The sequence below is a fragment of the Pteropus alecto genome, unplaced genomic scaffold (assembly GCF_000325575.1).
Source record: "Pteropus alecto unplaced genomic scaffold, ASM32557v1 scaffold152, whole genome shotgun sequence".
Lineage (NCBI taxonomy): Eukaryota > Metazoa > Chordata > Mammalia > Chiroptera > Pteropodidae > Pteropus > Pteropus alecto.
Genome location: NW_006432227.1, coordinates 12,098,901 through 12,116,180, shown reverse-complemented (window position 1 = coordinate 12,116,180; position 17,280 = coordinate 12,098,901). Strand labels below are relative to the sequence as shown.

The following is a 17,280-nucleotide window of genomic DNA, read 5'->3' as shown; positions in this document are numbered from 1 at the left end:
CCGACGTCTTCCTGAAGTACCTGCACAGGAACAGTGTGAACGTGCCCGGAATGGTGACGCACACCAAAGCCCCCGAACAGCAAGTGAAGAGTGAGTGTGGCCAGGAGCCGGCTTTCCTATGCGTCATGGAGGGAACCTGGCAGGATGGTCTCAAGTGTTGCTCCAGGGCTTCGTTTTAAATGTCCATTTCCTGTTAATTATCCAAGTTTAATCATAAAATATTAAGTGTACAGATTGATAATTTATTGAATAAAGTTGAAGAATATGATCAGGGAGAAAAAGCATTCAGGATGTTATGTATTGGCATTGACTGTTTTGTTAAAGGAAATGAAAATATAAATCGGGGGGGAAATGAAAACTAGAGTTATCTACAGGCAAAGTATTTTTATAAGTTTAAATTACAAAATCACATACCAATATTATTGCCATAAAGTTATTGTCAATTTTATATACTTAAAGCATTGTTAATGAAAGCAAATTGCAAAATGAAATTAACATATTTAATAGTTTGATATCATCTGAGCATAAAAACCTATCAAACCATGTTTTTAATGCATAGAAACATGTAAATGCATAGAAAGAGATCTGGGAAAACACACTAAACAATAAATAGCATTGGTGTGGATGGAAGTGAAGAGGACTTATAATTTTTACTCTGTAGAATTCTGATTGACTATTTTACAATGAAAATGCATTCAGGTGTTATATAATTTAAAACTTAAATTTAATCTTAGTTTTTGCAGATTTAATTAAAATGACATGGAAATGGATCCTGAGAAAATGAAGAGAGGTGTTTAACACAGTCTTGATATTAAGGCACCATCTGTCAGCTTTAATCCTCACCACGAGCCTTGGGAGTCAGTACAAAAAATAGGAGGAAGCCGAGGTCACACAGCTGCACTCTTAGAATCTTTTATAGGAAAAAATTGCAATAATCAGTTAACAAATGATTCATCTCACACTTCTTTAAAACAGCATGACTCGCAAAAAACTTTCTGTATTCCACTCCCTGTCGATCTGATTTATCTGTTAGTTGTCACAGAATAATTTTCTCTCACACTGACACAATCCTTTAAGCTCAACATGAGATTTACACTTATTAATCAGTGGCCTTTTCTCTTGGGAAAAATGAGCAACTAACAAGAGCAGTCATTTTTCAGCAGAAACAAACAGGCCTTCATTGCCAGCAAGTTATTGGCTTTGGTAATCAGTTTACTTGGCTCGTTTCATATAAAAATCATTTCCTATCTCCCATCTCTCAGTGTTGCCTATGGTTGTTGGCCAGACTCTGCTGTGAGCGAAGGTGTTCTGGTCCTTTCTAGGTCTGATAGGAGTGTGCCTGTGTGAGGGAAGGGTACGTTCCATGCACCCACTCACTCACAGTCATGCCTTTGCTCGTGTTTATCAACTGCTGGATGCTGTGGAGAATTAAAGAAACATTCTGTTTGTGTCACCGTAGACTTGAGGATGAAAGGTTTCTGGGTGGGGCAGTGCAGTTGATTTATGCATGGACGATGGTGCCAGAAGGGACAGGATGACCCTAGAGGGTACGGGCCAGAGAGGGTCAGCCCACGTGGTCAGATGGTCCCTCAGGAGCTTGAGGCAGCCCAGGTGCCATTCTGCCCTGCCGCTTTCTTGCCCCAAATCAGCCCCACCCTGGATAGAGACTGTGGGAATCAGAGACTAGAAAAGACGCAGTGGTTTATTTTAATTTCCATGTGTGACATTCCCGTTTAAGTGGAAGCTGAATTTTTGACGGTCTTCAAATTTCAGAGTCTTCATTTGTTTCATGAAGCTAGTTCACTTCTTCAGTAGAGTACGGATAACGTAGCAGGACCCCTGAGTTGACGGGGGAATGCTGCTCGCAGATTCTCGTTTCTCACAGAGCACCCGGCCTCCCGCACTCAGTAAATATTTATGGAAAACTTAATGTTTTTAAGGTTTTCCAATACAGCGAAGTTATAGTCTAGGTACTATTTATTTGACTTGCAATTTCAGTCTTGGGAATCTTTTTCTAAAGCTTTTTGTCTGTTTATTTAATAAGCTTCTATAGTAAAACAGACTTAACTGTAAAAAGTTTTTAAAGCGTGCAAATGTATATAAATTACCCAGTTCCTTTGCCAGTGGTAACCACTGTCGAGATATCTTTGTGTATCCTGTCTGTGCATATAAATCTAAACATGTAGAGAAATCTAAACATAGAAATCTAAACATACTCTAAACTCACCTATCCTGCCCCCTCCCCCCCCTTTTTTTTTTTTAACTTAAATGGACTGTATTTCTCTGCAGTTTACTTCTTTTGCTTTAATATATATCTTGGTCATCTTTCTATATCAGAGTTAAAAGACATGCTCTATTTTTTTAATGTCCAGTATAGTGATTTTGTAACTGATGTCCCCCAATTTGCGGGCTCGTACATTGCTGCCACTTTTTCCCAAAGTGCCTCAGTGTCCATGTGCCCGAGTGCAGATCATTTTGAGTGCTTGCGTAAGCACCGTACACCTGAAAGGTAAATTCTGGTCCAGAGGCGCACACACCTGCCACATCGTCCTCTACAACCATCGTGCTCCATATTCCTCCTCCAGCATCACAGGATCGTGAGCACCTGTCCCCCTGCCCCTCCAGCTCTGCCAGCATGGTCCGTGCCAGGCAGATGCGGAAAGACAGTCACCGTGTTTGAATGAGGTTGAACGTGTTTCTGTATATGTAGTGGCCATATTTTAAAAATCACAAGCTTCATGTTTTTATGGATCGTTCATCTTTTTTCTGTTGACTGCGAAGTAAATTAGGTCTCTGTCTACGTTTCCTCAAAAGTTTTTCCTACCTTTCTCCTGGTGTGATATTTTTATGGTGGTCATTGTTCGGTTATGACATTCTCAATTTTTACCTAATCAGAGATTTTTGGCCTTCCTTGCTCTGTGCTGCTCTACTTCATGTCCATCCTTCTAAAGATTTATGTTTTTGTTTTTATCTTTAAAAAAAAAACAAAAAAACCTTTGTCTTCTAATATTTCATTCACCATTTTGACACACACCCGCTAATGTACACTAAATTCCTTCTACGGGGAGGTTTTAATGGTCTCGAACAAAATATCTAATACTGATTTTTTCCCGCCGTTGTCAGGTTGCCCCAGCAGGAGATGCATAGTACGTCCCACCGATCCGGGGACCAAACCGAGGCTAGAGACCAGCCTTAAGTTTCCAGAGGTCTCTGTCATCAGACAGTAAATTCCCTTGGAGCAAGGGAATAAGGAGAGGTCTGGTTGACGTGTTCGTGGAGAACACTGAGCAAGCAGCAGTGTGGCTTCTTCCTTTAATAGTCTGTCTTGCAGTGGCATTTATATAAAAAGCCTTTAAGTAGAAACGAATGGGATTTTCACCGATTGCAAACGCCAACATACGTCTTTCTCTCTGTCCTCTCAGATATCTTGAATGAACTCTTCCAGCGGGAGAACAGGGTATTACATTACTGGACCATGCGAAAGAGACGGCTAGACCAGTGCCAGCAGTACGTGGTCTTCGAGCGAAGTGCCAAACAGGTCAGTCATCTGGCCGGGCTTCCCGGCGCCCTCCGCGTAGACTGCCACCGTTGGGCGGGCAGGTTTGACCTTCTGGCAGTTTCCAAACCACTTTCTAATGATCGAAACAGTAGTGCCTCTTAAGTGAGTTTGTTCTAAGTCAGAAAGCCCCAGACCCTCGTGGAAGTGTGTCACTTGGTGATTTCTGCCCTCAGCAAACGTCCCCTCAGCTGGCTTCTGGCACCATTACCTCACAGCAAACTGCAACTTATAATCGAGACGACGATATAAAAATCATTGTGGAATCCGGGTTCTGTACTTGTGTAAATACTATGATGGGTGGTTTTTATCTTGCTATATGTATATGTTGAAGGTAAAATTTTGTTCTTCAGGTAAACTGAGCTAAAACTACGAAATGTGATAGAGTTGTTAAGATAGTCATGCATTTGGATAATGCAGAACATCAGGAGTACACGTTTGAAGCCTCCTCCCTTCTGAAGTCATTTTGGGATAAGCGCTTCTGCTTGTGTGGTCTGTCGTGGAAGGTCATTTTGGGGCGAAGTCTGTCTGACGCCTAACTTCAGCACGAAGGTCCCTGTCACTTCTCTTTGGCCTTAACGGTAGCATAAGAATCCGGAGAGCTGCCTCACACCCTCCCTGTCAGGCAGCCTGGAGTCATGGGGCCTCTTTACTGCTGTCAGTCTGTAGTTACCACGTCAGACCTGGACCAGCTTTCGAATCCACCTGTCAACCTACTATGTGCCTGTCACAGAGTAGGCATTCAGTTAAAGCTTATGGCCTAAGAAAGATTAAGTCATCTCAGCACAGGCTTCCCGTTTTGTTACAATTCGGTAGATGTTAGCCTCACGGTGGGCAGAACTGCTCAGTCCCCTAGTTTGATAAACGGGGTTTCATGGCCCACGGGCCCAGCGCCTACTTTCTCATCTTGGCTGACTTTACCAGGCGCAGTTATAATATTCCCAACAGAGGTGGCAAGCAGTAGTATTTTTAATGTTTAAAGTACATTTTCTTAATACTGTATTTAAAAACAGTTCAGCCATGTTTCAGATTTATGAGGGACTAATTAGCGATTTGTTTCTAATCAGCGATTGTTTCATAATTCTTTCTCACATATCTTTATTATTTATTTGTTAAAAGACGGGAATCATTCAGCTACACAAAACCAAATTGTAACTAATTTCCTTGACAGAGAAAACGTGTTGTTGCTTTTTTCTAAAGTCATCTCGTTTGCCAAAAATAGAATCATTACGTGTAGGCCGTGACTGATGGCGACCCACTGGCCTTGTGGCCCTGTTGGGTTCTGTTCCTCACTGTGGTCACAGCTGCGCAGTAAATGTCAGCTGCTCACAACACCGTCTTTGAGGCCCCCGGCTGGTGGCATTTCTCAGGATGGTGCCCTGAGGTCACAGTCCCCCTGGTGGTAGACGGGTGACTTCTGCCCTGGCCGTCCTCTGGCAGCCCCGCCTGCCGCGCTCCGCCCAGGCTCTCTGCTGCCCCCTCTTCCTTATCTCGGCCCCTGAGCGTGGGTTTTTTTCTCCAGGGCTCCTGTTTCTCTCTCCTCTCTTCTTATCTCCTCCGTCGCTGTGTCCCGGCCCTGGCCTCTGTTTCTGCTCTCTGGACTCACCATCCCTGCCGCCTCCTTGGCATGGCTCCACTCCGGCCTCACGGAAGGCAGACCTGGGCTCAGTCCCTGTCCCCTGCATGCGCCTCATTGTACAGGGTGTGCGGTTCCCGATTCCTTCTCCCTCATCTTGCCACCGTCACCCCTCGTGGGTTCCGCAGGCGCAGACGTCCACGCGTGTCAGACCTGCCTTCCCCTCACTCACCCAGAGCCATCACAGCAGAGAGCCAGCCGTGTCCCGTCCGAGCCTCTGAACCAGTTTGCTAACGGGTGCCACTCCCCTCAGTCCAGGCCCCTCTCCACACAGCAGCCCCTCCAGCTTTCAGACAAAAGTCCCAGGTCCGTCTGTAGCCCCCCAGAACCCCCCGCGCCCCACGCAGCCTCACCCCCGTCCTGTGCTGCTCCCATCTCGCCCAGCTCCGGCCCTGGCGCCCACCCCTCGCCCGCCTGCAGAGCCCTCCCTCCCAGAGAGCAGGTCCCAGCCCAGGCACCTGCCCCACGGACCTCCCCTCTGAGTAGGTGTCCCCACTCCTCAGTGTCCCTTGTGGTCTGTCTTCACCTCCCTCCCCCGCCCTGCCTGCCGTGGCAAAGCCTACGCCTGCTCATTCCCCCCTCCGTGGGCGGGGACCATTGGCTGCATGAATGGAGAAATCAGGGAGGGACCTGGGAACAAACTGACAGAAACGGCTCCCAGCCCTGCTTTGGAGTCGGTATTATTAGCACTGATGCCGAGGCAGGGTCCCACGCTCAGGGGTGACAGTGAAGCCCCAGCCAGTAAGCCGCATGCCAGCTAATCGGTCATGATTTCCTTTCATTTTTTCTTCTGAAACACTGTAAATGCTGTGAAGTGTCCAGTAGGACATCTTTCTGTTCCGAGACCAGCAAATCATAGTGGACGAACATCTTAGAGATTACGAAGGGCAAATATAAAAGCTTCTCCTTATTTATGCTGCTTTTCCAAAGCATTGCTTTTTTAGATGCGTGTGTTTTAAATATGAGTCCAATTTCACTTCAGATAGATGAAAATAGAAGAAAAAAATTGGCTTCCATCGGAAACCATGAGAGAATGGATGAGTGAGAAGGTGTCACTGTTGCATTCTGAACCTTGGTGGCCCCTGGCTCTCCAGGCTTGGTCATGTCCTACAGCTGGAAGGGCGAAGCCAGGTCCTCTGCCAGCGTCTCCCCTCAGACGCATTCGTGTATAACGTGGATGGGTACTCACTGGATACAGAAGAGAAAAAAAGGCCTAAAACTGTGCTTTGGAAAGTGAGGAATTCTCATCTGCATTCTTTTTTTTTCTGGTTAGAACTCCGCAGTAAGAGCTCAAGTTCCAGTGAGCATCTCAATACGTGAAAATGCGAGGGTCTCAGACCACCCCTTCGCCCACACGCTCAGCATTCTGGGAAAAGAGTCTCAGCTGTGGTTTCTTTCATTGTACTTTCACTGCGACTTAAGATTCCTGGTTACAAGAAACTCTTGACCTTTTTATTGTTGTTATGGTAGCAACACAGTTACAACTTTCTGGAATGACAATTTTTTTTGTTGTTGTTCATTTTAGAATTACGATGCTTATTTCAGAAACTTGTCTCTCTTTGAGGGAGCGTTTCTCGATGCGTGCCAGCCCTGGTTTGTAACTTCGCATTTCAGTGCGATGCTAAGGAATTTGGACTCCTTCACCAAGGTTCAGCCGTGACGTGTTTCCTTCCTCTCTCTAGGCTCTCGAGTGGATCCATGACAATGGGGAGTTCTACCTGTCCACGCACACCTCCACGGGTTCGAGCATACAGCACACGCAGGAGCTGCTGAAGGAGCACGAGGAGTTCCAGATCACTGCGAAGGTACGTTCGGGGCGGCCGCACACACCTGCTCAGTGGCTGCGCGTCGGCTTCGAACCCAGAACGGGACGCTTTGGCCAGATAAGGCCGTTCTCAAAAGTATCCCTTTAAGAATTACCTCGCGCAACTGGAGAAACAGGGCGACCCAAATGGATCGGGACACGTCGAGTTTGTGGCGCTTTTTTCTGCCTGTCACGTCCGCACCTCAGTTTTCTCTTCATTGATCTCGCTTTTGCTCCTCTGATTTCTTCCGTTACTTCCCATCTCCTCCCCCTCCCTTTTTTTTCCCTCCTCCTTTGTCCTTTTCGTTATTCTTCTCGTTTCTTTCTGTTTTCTAAGGTATTTTCTGAGTACGTGCTCTTTTTCTGGAGTGCCGTTTGGCGTTGCCAGCTTGGCTTGGATGTGAGCTGTGGGTGTTCCCTTTTCTCGTCTGTAGTGAAAATTGTTACAGTAGCATCGCCTTCCCTTTTTTTCTGGAGTGCCGTTTGGCGTTGCCAGCTTGGCGTGGATGTGAGCTTCTGTGGGTGTTCCCTTTTCTCGTCTTTAGTGAAAATTGTTACAGTAGCATCGCCTTCCCTCAGTCAAGCCTCGAAGCTGTTAGAGTTGGCAGTTTTGGTCAGTGCCGTTAGTGCTTGTTCATAGGTTTATAAAACTGGAGGCGTTTTCAGCTTTCTCCTAAAAATCAAAGTCGAATTAAATATATCTTTATGGCACGTGTAGTATATGTGAGTAAATATTTAAGCAAACCCGTAAGGATCCACACCGTGGCATGGTTTTCCCCAGCTGAAGGATATTCCTGCAGAGAGCAAGTCTTTCTCTTACCTCAGAACAATTTTGAGGCTTCTTTAGAGTCCCCTTCTCAACCTGTGGCCTTCTTTCCTTTTTTTGGTTTTCAAAGTTTTAGAATATACATTCTTTGTAATATTTTCAGAAGTGCCTCTTTTTCTGATGCTGAAAATTAAATTCAAATTTAAGAGCAGAAAATAAATGGTCAAGCCAGATAATATTTTTGGTTCACAACAAGTGTTCTTATCAAGTAAAAAGATTGATTCTTTTGTGTGTGTGTGGCCCTTACCCTGGCTTTGAAAACATATGAAAGAGGAACTTTTAGATCATTTAGAGTGAAGGCAGCTACACTGTATTATGTTTAGTTGCACTTTTTTATGTTTTCTGTAACAATTTCTGACTCCTCCTGCCCTTCTTCCCGGCGCTCTGCTCCTGCCCCCTCGGCTCCCCATCTCTGAGCTGTTTCCTTCCACTGAGCCTTGGGCGCTGGGCTCCGGGAACCCCTGGGCCCTCTTCCAGAGAAGCCTGCGGTGTGGTGGGGCTGCACACTGACCGCTGCAGGGCTCGGTGCGGAGACCTGGCACCCAGCGGGGGCACCGGGAGCATTTGGGGAGGACGGGCTCAGGCAAGCCGGCAGTGAGCGATGGCCGCACGGTGACGGAGGGGCCTTGAGTGTCCAGAGGAGGGCGCCCGCTCGGCTGCGGGGATCTGGCCTGGCCTGGCCTGCCTCTGCAGGTGAGGATCATGCCCTTTCCTGCCCCTGCCTACAGCGCAGCCGCAGCTGTGGGGTCGTCATTTCTGTTAACAGTCGAATGATAAGTTATCGTTATCATGTGCACGATGCGATCTGTATGTTTCTCTGAATATCCTTTGATGCTAGAGTTATGAAGAAAATACGTAAGAGGTACCCAGAGGGAGCCGTGAGATCATCTCCTCTTTGCTGACAACAGTTTCAGTGATGCTCCCCCACTGGCCGGCCGCCTTTTCCCTGCACAACTCCAGGGGGCGCCAAGCACGAGACCGTGATGTGAATGCCACCGCCTGGAGTTGGGCATGGCAGCTCTGTTCCACCAAGGGAGTGTGTACAGAAGGGTTTTCCCATTATTCCCAGATTTCCCTTCTCAAACCTGGAGTGGTGTCATTGGAAGAATGAGCAGAACAGGCATTTTTTGGGCCTTGTATTTTATTTTTCAAAAAGTATCTAAAATCATAGGCAACATCTGACCTGTCTGTTTCCCAAATATACAGAGCCGTTTCCGTCGTTGGGTATGTTGATTCGGTTTTGCGAAGAGGAACTGGTAGATTTTGAAAGAACACCTGTCACTTTTTTTCCTTAGCAACTATTTTCCTCTGGTTTCCGGTTGCCTTTCTTTTCATCAGAAAGCCTCTGCTTTGGTGCTTGGAGATGTCATTTCATTTCTCCTGTTGAAACTGGCCACTTTCTTGCATCCTCTGTCACCCTCTCGTACCGTCTTCCAGGAAGACTTTTTTTTGTTGTTATGTACAGAATCTTTCAGTCAGAGGGGACAGCCTTCTACTCCAACTGTTACAGTAATTAGCACTGTAACATTTTCGGTGTTAATGGAAATAAAGCCTCTCATCACTAAGGCTCAACTCGATTCATTTGCAACTCAATGCATTTTAAAAATACTAATTAAAATCAAAATAAAATCAGGATTAGCACACTCATTGCACTTAATTTTTTGATCCCACCATTCATTCGATGATTATTGAGCTCCCTCCTACGTAAAGGAACTGTGCTGGGTGCTGGACTCGGGTCGCACGTTCTGGTTAGAGAAACAGGCGGTAACATGATAAACGGGGAACTACGTACACACGTACACGTTAAATGACGAAAACGAAGATCGCTGCGGGAGGGGGGGGTGCCATCTCTGACGGAGAGGCCAGGGCGGACCCCACTGAGAAGCCCTTGACTATGCGATGAGCATGTTTTGTTTAAAGGAAGTTTACACGTGGAGGAAAGATTTGTCAGTGTACCAGGCCTAGCCTGTAGGAAGTCTGCTATGGTGCATTTGGTTTCATATCATCGGAATCCGTCTCTTGGTGTGACACGGTGGCAGCTGGTCTGTTTTGTGATGTGCGTTAGACATACACAGAAACCTTCCTGTAGTTTCTTGCTGTTTTTTGTTTTCTGTTTTAATCGAGGCAAGCTGCGTGGTCTTTTTAATCTTTACTTCTATATCCCCAGCACTTAAAACACAAATAGTTTTCGTAACCCCTCAGAGAGACGCGTAGTTTGCAGGACCCTCCCCTGATGGCATTCGTGACGGTGAAGAGAAGCGCTTCAGTGGGGTACAGCACCCCTCTTCCGTGCTTTCCAGCGGATTCATACCTTGGCACACAGAAGTTTAACCTGATCTAGACAGCCTGATTTAAAAATCCTACATTCGTCATGTTAATTCTCTTCGATAGGAAGATTTAGTGATGTTTCTAAGTTAATTCCTTTTGGGATTTAAGCTTCCAGATCTGAAACTTGGCCTTCTTATTTCCTTGGTTTGTAATTAGGCTTGTCTTAACATCGTCAGAAAGGTGTCATGCTAGTGACAAGTCAGAAGATTTAGCAAATATTTTCCTTTTAGTTTACTTGAGTTCATTTTCTCATAAAACGAAGGCCCTAAAATCTTGTATTTTAAATTTTGCTGACTTTGTACAATGAATAGCTCTTACAGAACTTATAATATTGATTTTTTTTCACAGATGTATTTATGTTCCTTGGGTTGTGTTTTCCTTTTTCTTTTTTCTTTTTTTTTTGAAGAATATGTATTCATACCTGTTAAAAGTACCATGCCAATTAAATTTACAGACATAAACACGCTTGCGTAAAGAACCTAATGTTCATTTATTTTCTCAGTAAACATTTGGTGAGTGTTCCTGACGTGCCAGACACATGGAGGTGCATGAGATATTAGTATGAAAAACAAATATCCCTGTCCTGCTCTGGACCCTTCTCACAGGAGAGGGACAGACAGTAATCACACCCCGGTTAGAACGCGGTGCATGCTGTCGGAGACAGGGCAGAGGGGAAGGGTACTGGGGCGGGCGGCAAGTTACAGTTTTAAGGGAGCCGAGAGGGCAAAGACGTGCAGCGTCTGCGGAGGCATCTGGGGGGTGAGGATTGCAGGGAGGAGGGACAGAAGACAGGAGCCTGCCTGGAGGGCTCGCGCTGGCCGCAGGGGACCGGCCTCTCTCCCAGCTGCCCAGGTTTGGTGTCCGAGTCTGAGGATCTTTACAGCTGACTTTACAGGTTACCTGGTGATTTCTGGCTCAGAACTTTTATTGTACAAACTAAGATAATTTATCCAGGTTTTGAACTCTGACCTTCCGTTTGGGGATTTTTAAAGCCAATTTCCTGAATGTTAGTCATAAAGATTTTCTAGTTATCTGCTTATCTGAGAAAAGCAGGTTCCACAGCAGAAGAGTAACTGGTCCTGTGCAAGGCCAGTGTCACTGTGGAAGGAAGCCTCGTAGTGAAAATAAGTGAAGCGGATGTGGCCGAAGAGCTGATGAAAAACCAGAGTTGAGTGAAGTTACCGCCATGTGTACAGAACCGATGTTTCATGGTTATCCTGAACTGTATGAAAATAAGAAAGTTATGCTTAACTTAAGACCTTTGCTATGTACATGTAAAATAATATTTTTTTAAAAGAGAGAGTTCTAAAGCAGGAAACAAAATTTAAAATACCCCTGGGAGAAAATTTCCTGACTAGTGACTTTCCCTCCTGGGAGTTAAAAACGGCCTGAGCACGCGATGTGGAGGACACTGGGCGGGGGTTTGGTCGAGTGTCTGCCACGGGGAGAACTTCTGCCACACGTGCCTCAGGAAAACCAGGATCTCAGATGCTGCCTCGAAAGCTTTCCATCTAACTGGGCCAGGAGAATAAATGCGCATGAAGCAGGGATGTGTCTTTGTCACCGACCCGGATAAGGTCAGAGGCAGAGGGTCTTGGAACTGTAGAGAGGACGTCCTGAACACTTCTGCAAATTTTTACCGAGCATCTGCCAGATGAAGATGTTGAGAGAAAGTCTAGGCGTTTTTTTTTATTATTATTATTCAAGATCCTAAAAATGCCACTCATTGCAGAAGGGCTGAGGAAGAAGGGCTCGTCTAGGGTCAGGGAGAGGAGCTCGGTGCACTGAGAGCTTTATTTAGTTTCTGTCACCAGCAGTTCTTTCTCCTGTTCAGAGCCGAGTTGTAGGCAAGTCGCCACCGTTTCTGGTTTCTGGCAGTTGGCTTCATTTGCTTCACAATACTTTCCTGTTTTTTTTTTTGTTTTGTTTTTTTTTTTTTGTAGCAAACCAAAGAGAGAGTGAAACTATTGATACAGCTGGCTGATGGCTTTTGTGAAAAAGGGCATGCCCATGCGGCAGAGATAAAAAAATGTGTCACTGCCGTGGATAAGAGGTACAGAGATTTCTCTCTGCGGATGGAGAAGTACAGGACCTCTCTGGAGAAAGCCCTGGGGATTTCTTCAGATTCCAACAAATCGGTAAATCGCCTTGTGCAAACCGAGTCAGTCACAGCGTTCTTCCTCGTGTCCTGTTTATTGACTAAGTTCACTGAAGTTCATTGACTTTCTTATCCCACAGAGTAAAAGTCTTCAGCTCGACATCATCCCTGCCAGTATCCCTGGGTCAGAGGTGAAACTGCGTGATGCTGCTCATGAGCTTAACGAAGAAAAACGGAAATCCGCCCGCAGGAAAGAGTAAGCCAGTCTTTCAGAACCTGCCAGATTCACCGAAAAAGTAAAGAAAATGTCACTTGGACAAACAGGCTTCTCTGTGTGCTTGGAAGCCAGACAGTATTACTGCCTCTTATTGCTCTGAATGTGCTTACTTTTTGCAGTTCAAAGGCCTCTGTGTCCACTGTCCCCTTATCACCTGATTCAGAGACAGTATCTTAGTTTTTATTCCCTATGCCCCCATCAAGTGGGTTGACAAATTGTTACAGTATCTTTTCTCATCCACAGATCATGAATAGCAATCCTGAGAAGAAATTAATAACATAAGCGGAGGTGTTTAAAAGTTGCCAATTAGTAAACTATACAAGATACTAATAAAGACAGAAGATTGCTCTAAAGCAGCGACTCCCAGTCGACTCCCAGTCGGGGGCAGTCCAGTTCCCTGGGTGACATTGGCAGTGTGGGGACATTTTTGGTTGTTACATAGCAGGGAGGGGAGAGTGCTGCTGGCATCTAGTGGGTGGAGACCAGGGATCTGCTAAACACCCTCCAAGGCCCAGGATAGGATGGCCCCGCAGCAAAGCGTCACCCAGCCCCGCACGGCCACTCCGCTGGCTTTGGAACCCTGATCTTAGGCACCTCAACAGAACTTTTTCCAAACTGTTTTTTCTTTTGAATTGGTGACTGTCATTCTGTCTCCTCTTGATTTAATTCTCCAAAACACATTACTGACTGATGTTTTTCAAACCACCTTATTACTTCATAAACCATAAAAGCAGGTAGTTAAAAAAGCACGTATCCTGACTGTGAGCTAAACTGTCTGCTGTCCTCTGTTTCAGGTTCATAATGGCTGAGCTAATTCAAACCGAAAAGGCTTACGTAAGGGACCTCCGGGAGTGTATGGATGTAAGTAAGTTTTTTTGCTTGTTTATTTAGATTGAGTCTAATCTTGTATTTATTCTCACCTATCAGTCGTTCTTAAAATAATCACACTTTTTGTTGTTGTTTTTGAGATTTAAAGTGTGTTAAGCAGCCAGCTTCATGCTGCCACGCTTCTGTGAAGTTCTAGGCTTGTTTTTTGCTCATGACAGGGATGATGCAGCGTTAATCCTCTCATTCCATTTATCACATGACAGCCTGGCTGACATTCTCTTTGCTTAGAATTTGACAGCAGCTTCAGAGAAATGTGCCTGCTAATTATGATCAGCGCGTAATACTCAGTAGTTTTATGAACATTTGTTGTGCCTTGTGGAGTAGGTTAACTCCCAGATCAGGAGCTGAGAATAAGTTCAGAGCCAAAGAATAAGAAAACTGTTCTCCAGTATTATAGCAACTGATGAGCTTTTTTTTTTTTCTTTTAATTTTTTTCATGTAGTTTTATAAAAAGCTATGTCCTTAAGGTATATTTTCAGATATTCATTAACTCCTGGCACATATTTACAGATTCAGAAATACCCGTTTCTTGAAACTTTGCTGCCGGTTTTCGTCTGACCCCTCTGTTTCCTCCTGGCAGACCTACCTGTGGGAAATGACCAGCGGCGTGGAGGAGATCCCGCCCGGCATCGTGAACAAGGAGCTCGTGATCTTCGGAAACATGCTGGAGATCTATGAGTTCCATAACAAGTGAGTGCTTCACCTTCGCGGGCCTGGCACTGGGTACCCGTGAAATCGAGGCACCGTGTCAGAGTTTCGTAGCAAGAAATACACGTTTCTGATTAAATTAAGCCCAGATGGCAGTGATTTTTTTTTTTTTTTTTTTGAAATTTGAATGAAGCCTGTCAAACTTTCTTCAATAAGGTTGACATCCTAGCGTCTGTTTTAATACAGGCTCACTTTGGGTAGAAAATAAGATTAGGAAAACTATGAAAACTGTTTCAGTAAGAACCGTAACTTCTCTCAAGCTGTGTCATCGGCTGCTCCATAAAGTACTTCGGGTTAAAGAAAGAAGAGGTTTCCACGGGCTGCGAGCCAGCGTTCGGTCTTTCCTGATAGAAGGGAAGAAGGAAATGAGGCTCGAACAGATGTGTAGCCTGACCAAAATAAGACGCACTTTCCATTGGGACAGGAGGCCCACGGTTTTATTTTTTAAGATTTTTAAAAAATGTTATTATATTTACTGGAGCGACATTGGTTGATAAAATTATATCGGTTTCGACTGTCCCTTGGCTATAACACGTCACCTGTATATTACACGGTGTGTTCACCACCCAGAGATGTTTTTAAAAGCAGCGGAAGGTACAAGTCCGTCCAGCCCAGTAGCCTGTGGAAAGACGATGCGGGACAGACCTAGGGGGTCTTCCTCACTGCCCCGCCCTCACCCCAACAAAAGACATTGAAATCTAAGTGGACACTTACCATTTCCATCCGTACATTACATCATTAGCTACCAAACAGAGCACTTTCCCCGAAGTAAGCTGCAGGGTTAAAATTTCAGTTAGGAAGTTTGTGAAGGCTGAACTGCTTAGCCATTTGGAGTCGTAACTTACCCTAATTAAGGGGGTTGCCTGGATTCGTGGTATGCTCGGTTCCACGTTCTGACATATCTCACTAGTAAAATGTTTTACAGCACCATAATAATATGATAACGTTTTTCTTCTCTGCAGCATATTCCTCAAAGAGCTGGAAAAATATGAGCAGCTGCCAGAGGATGTTGGACATTGCTTTGTCACTTGGGTAACGAAACCTCAGCTTCTGGTTCTCTCACAATTATTTGGTGGCTTTGAAGGAAGTTAGAAGGAATGCTGTTTATTTCTTTAATGTCGGCATCTCCTACTGGTATCTGCATACATGGAAACAGACTTTGCCTCCAAGAATTATATTCTGCAATTCGTTACTGATGGCACAGTGAGCTTTTTATTGGCAGTAGCATTGGTTGGAAATACACCATTCATTTTCCCAGACCCCCATGTGGCCCTGGAGATTCACGAGTGCCCGGCCCTGCCCTGGCGGCCGGAGGACGGTCATCTAGCCAGGAGAGGGACAGATGAGTGACCTGGTGGTCATGCCATCTAAGCCTGCTGCCCGGGCTTGCACAGACCATCGCTGGGGAGCAGAGAGGTCATGCCCATCCCCGTCTGCCCAGTCTGGGAGGCTTCTGGAGGTGTGCGGTATTAGCAGGATGCGTTTCTGATTTTAATAGCTCTCTCTATAAAATGTGGTTTCTTTAATTTGGAGCCTAAATTACACACAGCTACATAAAAGTATTGTAGTTTGACTTACCACCATTGGAAAAAGATATTCTAATTTTTTTGTTTGTTTATAGGCAGACAAGTTTCAGATGTATGTCACTTATTGCAAAAATAAGCCTGATTCTACTCAGCTGATATTAGAGCATGCAGGATCCTACTTCGATGTAAGTAATAGATTACTAAAGAAGCCGTGAAATTTCCTAAGTCGTACTTGGTATACATCAAATTCAGCATTACTCATAATTCCTGCCTCCTCGATGGGACAATATTTCATTTTCATTTTTATCTGTTCCATTTATGGTGGGACATTTTTATATTTTCTTCTGTTTTTAAAAGCTCAAGTACAATAAACTGTGTATCTGTAACAAATTCAGGTTTTAATAGGCATACGTTCGTATGTCATTACTTACTATTTTCATATAATCACAAATTTTTACGTGTAATATTACACATAGAAGATATAAACTATTAATTTAAGCTTCTTTTCCCCTCGAAAACAAAAATAACTTCGAATCTTTTTTAGTCGTTTATTTTTTTCCATTTTAATTTCACGATGTTGTTATTTTCCAGAAGTGGCCTAACTAGCAAAATTCTGCAAGATGCACTGTGACCTCTGGGCCCATTGAGAGGGTCATTACGTGTGTCCTCGTTCGTGTGAGTGTAGGCGCAGGTTGGCTTTTTTTGAAAGCTAATGTAGGAAGATTTTTAATACAGAAAGGAACAGAGCCTCATGATATAATATACAGAATGCTTTTTGGGTCTCTAGAATGTCATCAAATGTGTGCCAAATATATTTTGGTTGAAAGAGAAGGTACTTGGAATGTTAGATAGAGTTTGGTGCAGAAGCCCAGGAGAATATCAGCCATTTCTGTCTTTATACTTGCGCATGGCAGATGACCTGCCCTTCTCTGAAAGCCTGGGAAGTTAGAATAAGTTTTAGTTTCTGTCTTTGGGATGGACCCTGTCTGTAGACGGCCCTGTCTTAGTTGCCATTCTCATGCCCGGTAATTATTCCTCACTGTCTTTGTAGATGGAAAGTCCTCTCCTTGCCCAGTGCTGCCTTTTTCACTATTTCCCACAAACCCAGCTCTTTGCCGTTAGAAGAAGCCCAGCACCGTGTGGCCACCTGCAGAGTTAGAATTCTTTAAGGCCTAAGTATTGAGGGCGTGTGGCACTTCCGATGTTTCGAATCAGAGCCATTTAAAAAACCCTTTGCCTTAAAATATCTTTAATAATAACGGAAGTCACGCTCATCCAATTAAGAGATTTGCAAATTCCATGCCTGTTATTTGTGTTGTGCAGCATCGTTGCCCATTGTCCTGGGGCTCATTTATGTATCAGCGCTCGGTCATAGGTGCCCGGCACAGAGTGGCGAATAACACCGACAGGGCACCCACCCACCTTCACAGAGAGGAACAGAATCAGCAAGGACTTTATTACATGTAAACAACGGAATTACAAATGCAAAGTAGAAATAATAGCATTAGATATGCCACTGACCAGTAAGCTAGATCCTTCTTTTACCCCCAATTGTGCCTTCTCCCATCCAAAGTAAAATTTTATAAGCAAAGAAGTTTTTGTTGATATCCTAACAGCTTTCTAGAAAAAGGGG

The 17,280-nt window shown here is 44.7% G+C and overlaps 1 protein-coding gene across 1 annotated transcript in view; it reads left to right on the top strand.

The window, feature by feature from the left end:
* TRIO (trio Rho guanine nucleotide exchange factor) overlaps positions 1–17,280 on the top strand; it is a gene marked incomplete at its 5' end in the record, with an annotated part of 308,650 nt that overhangs the window by 193,890 nt on the left and 97,480 nt on the right. The window contains 9 exons of the mRNA XM_025043545.1: positions 1–90; positions 3,423–3,538; positions 6,875–6,997; positions 12,094–12,288; positions 12,389–12,504; positions 13,320–13,386; positions 13,994–14,103; positions 15,084–15,153; positions 15,743–15,832. The exon at positions 1–90 is cut by the window's left edge and continues 58 nt beyond it. Of these exons, the coding sequence (XP_024899313.1) occupies positions 1–90; positions 3,423–3,538; positions 6,875–6,997; positions 12,094–12,288; positions 12,389–12,504; positions 13,320–13,386; positions 13,994–14,103; positions 15,084–15,153; positions 15,743–15,832 (977 nt within the window). The remainder of the gene's footprint in view (positions 91–3,422; positions 3,539–6,874; positions 6,998–12,093; positions 12,289–12,388; positions 12,505–13,319; positions 13,387–13,993; positions 14,104–15,083; positions 15,154–15,742; positions 15,833–17,280) is intronic.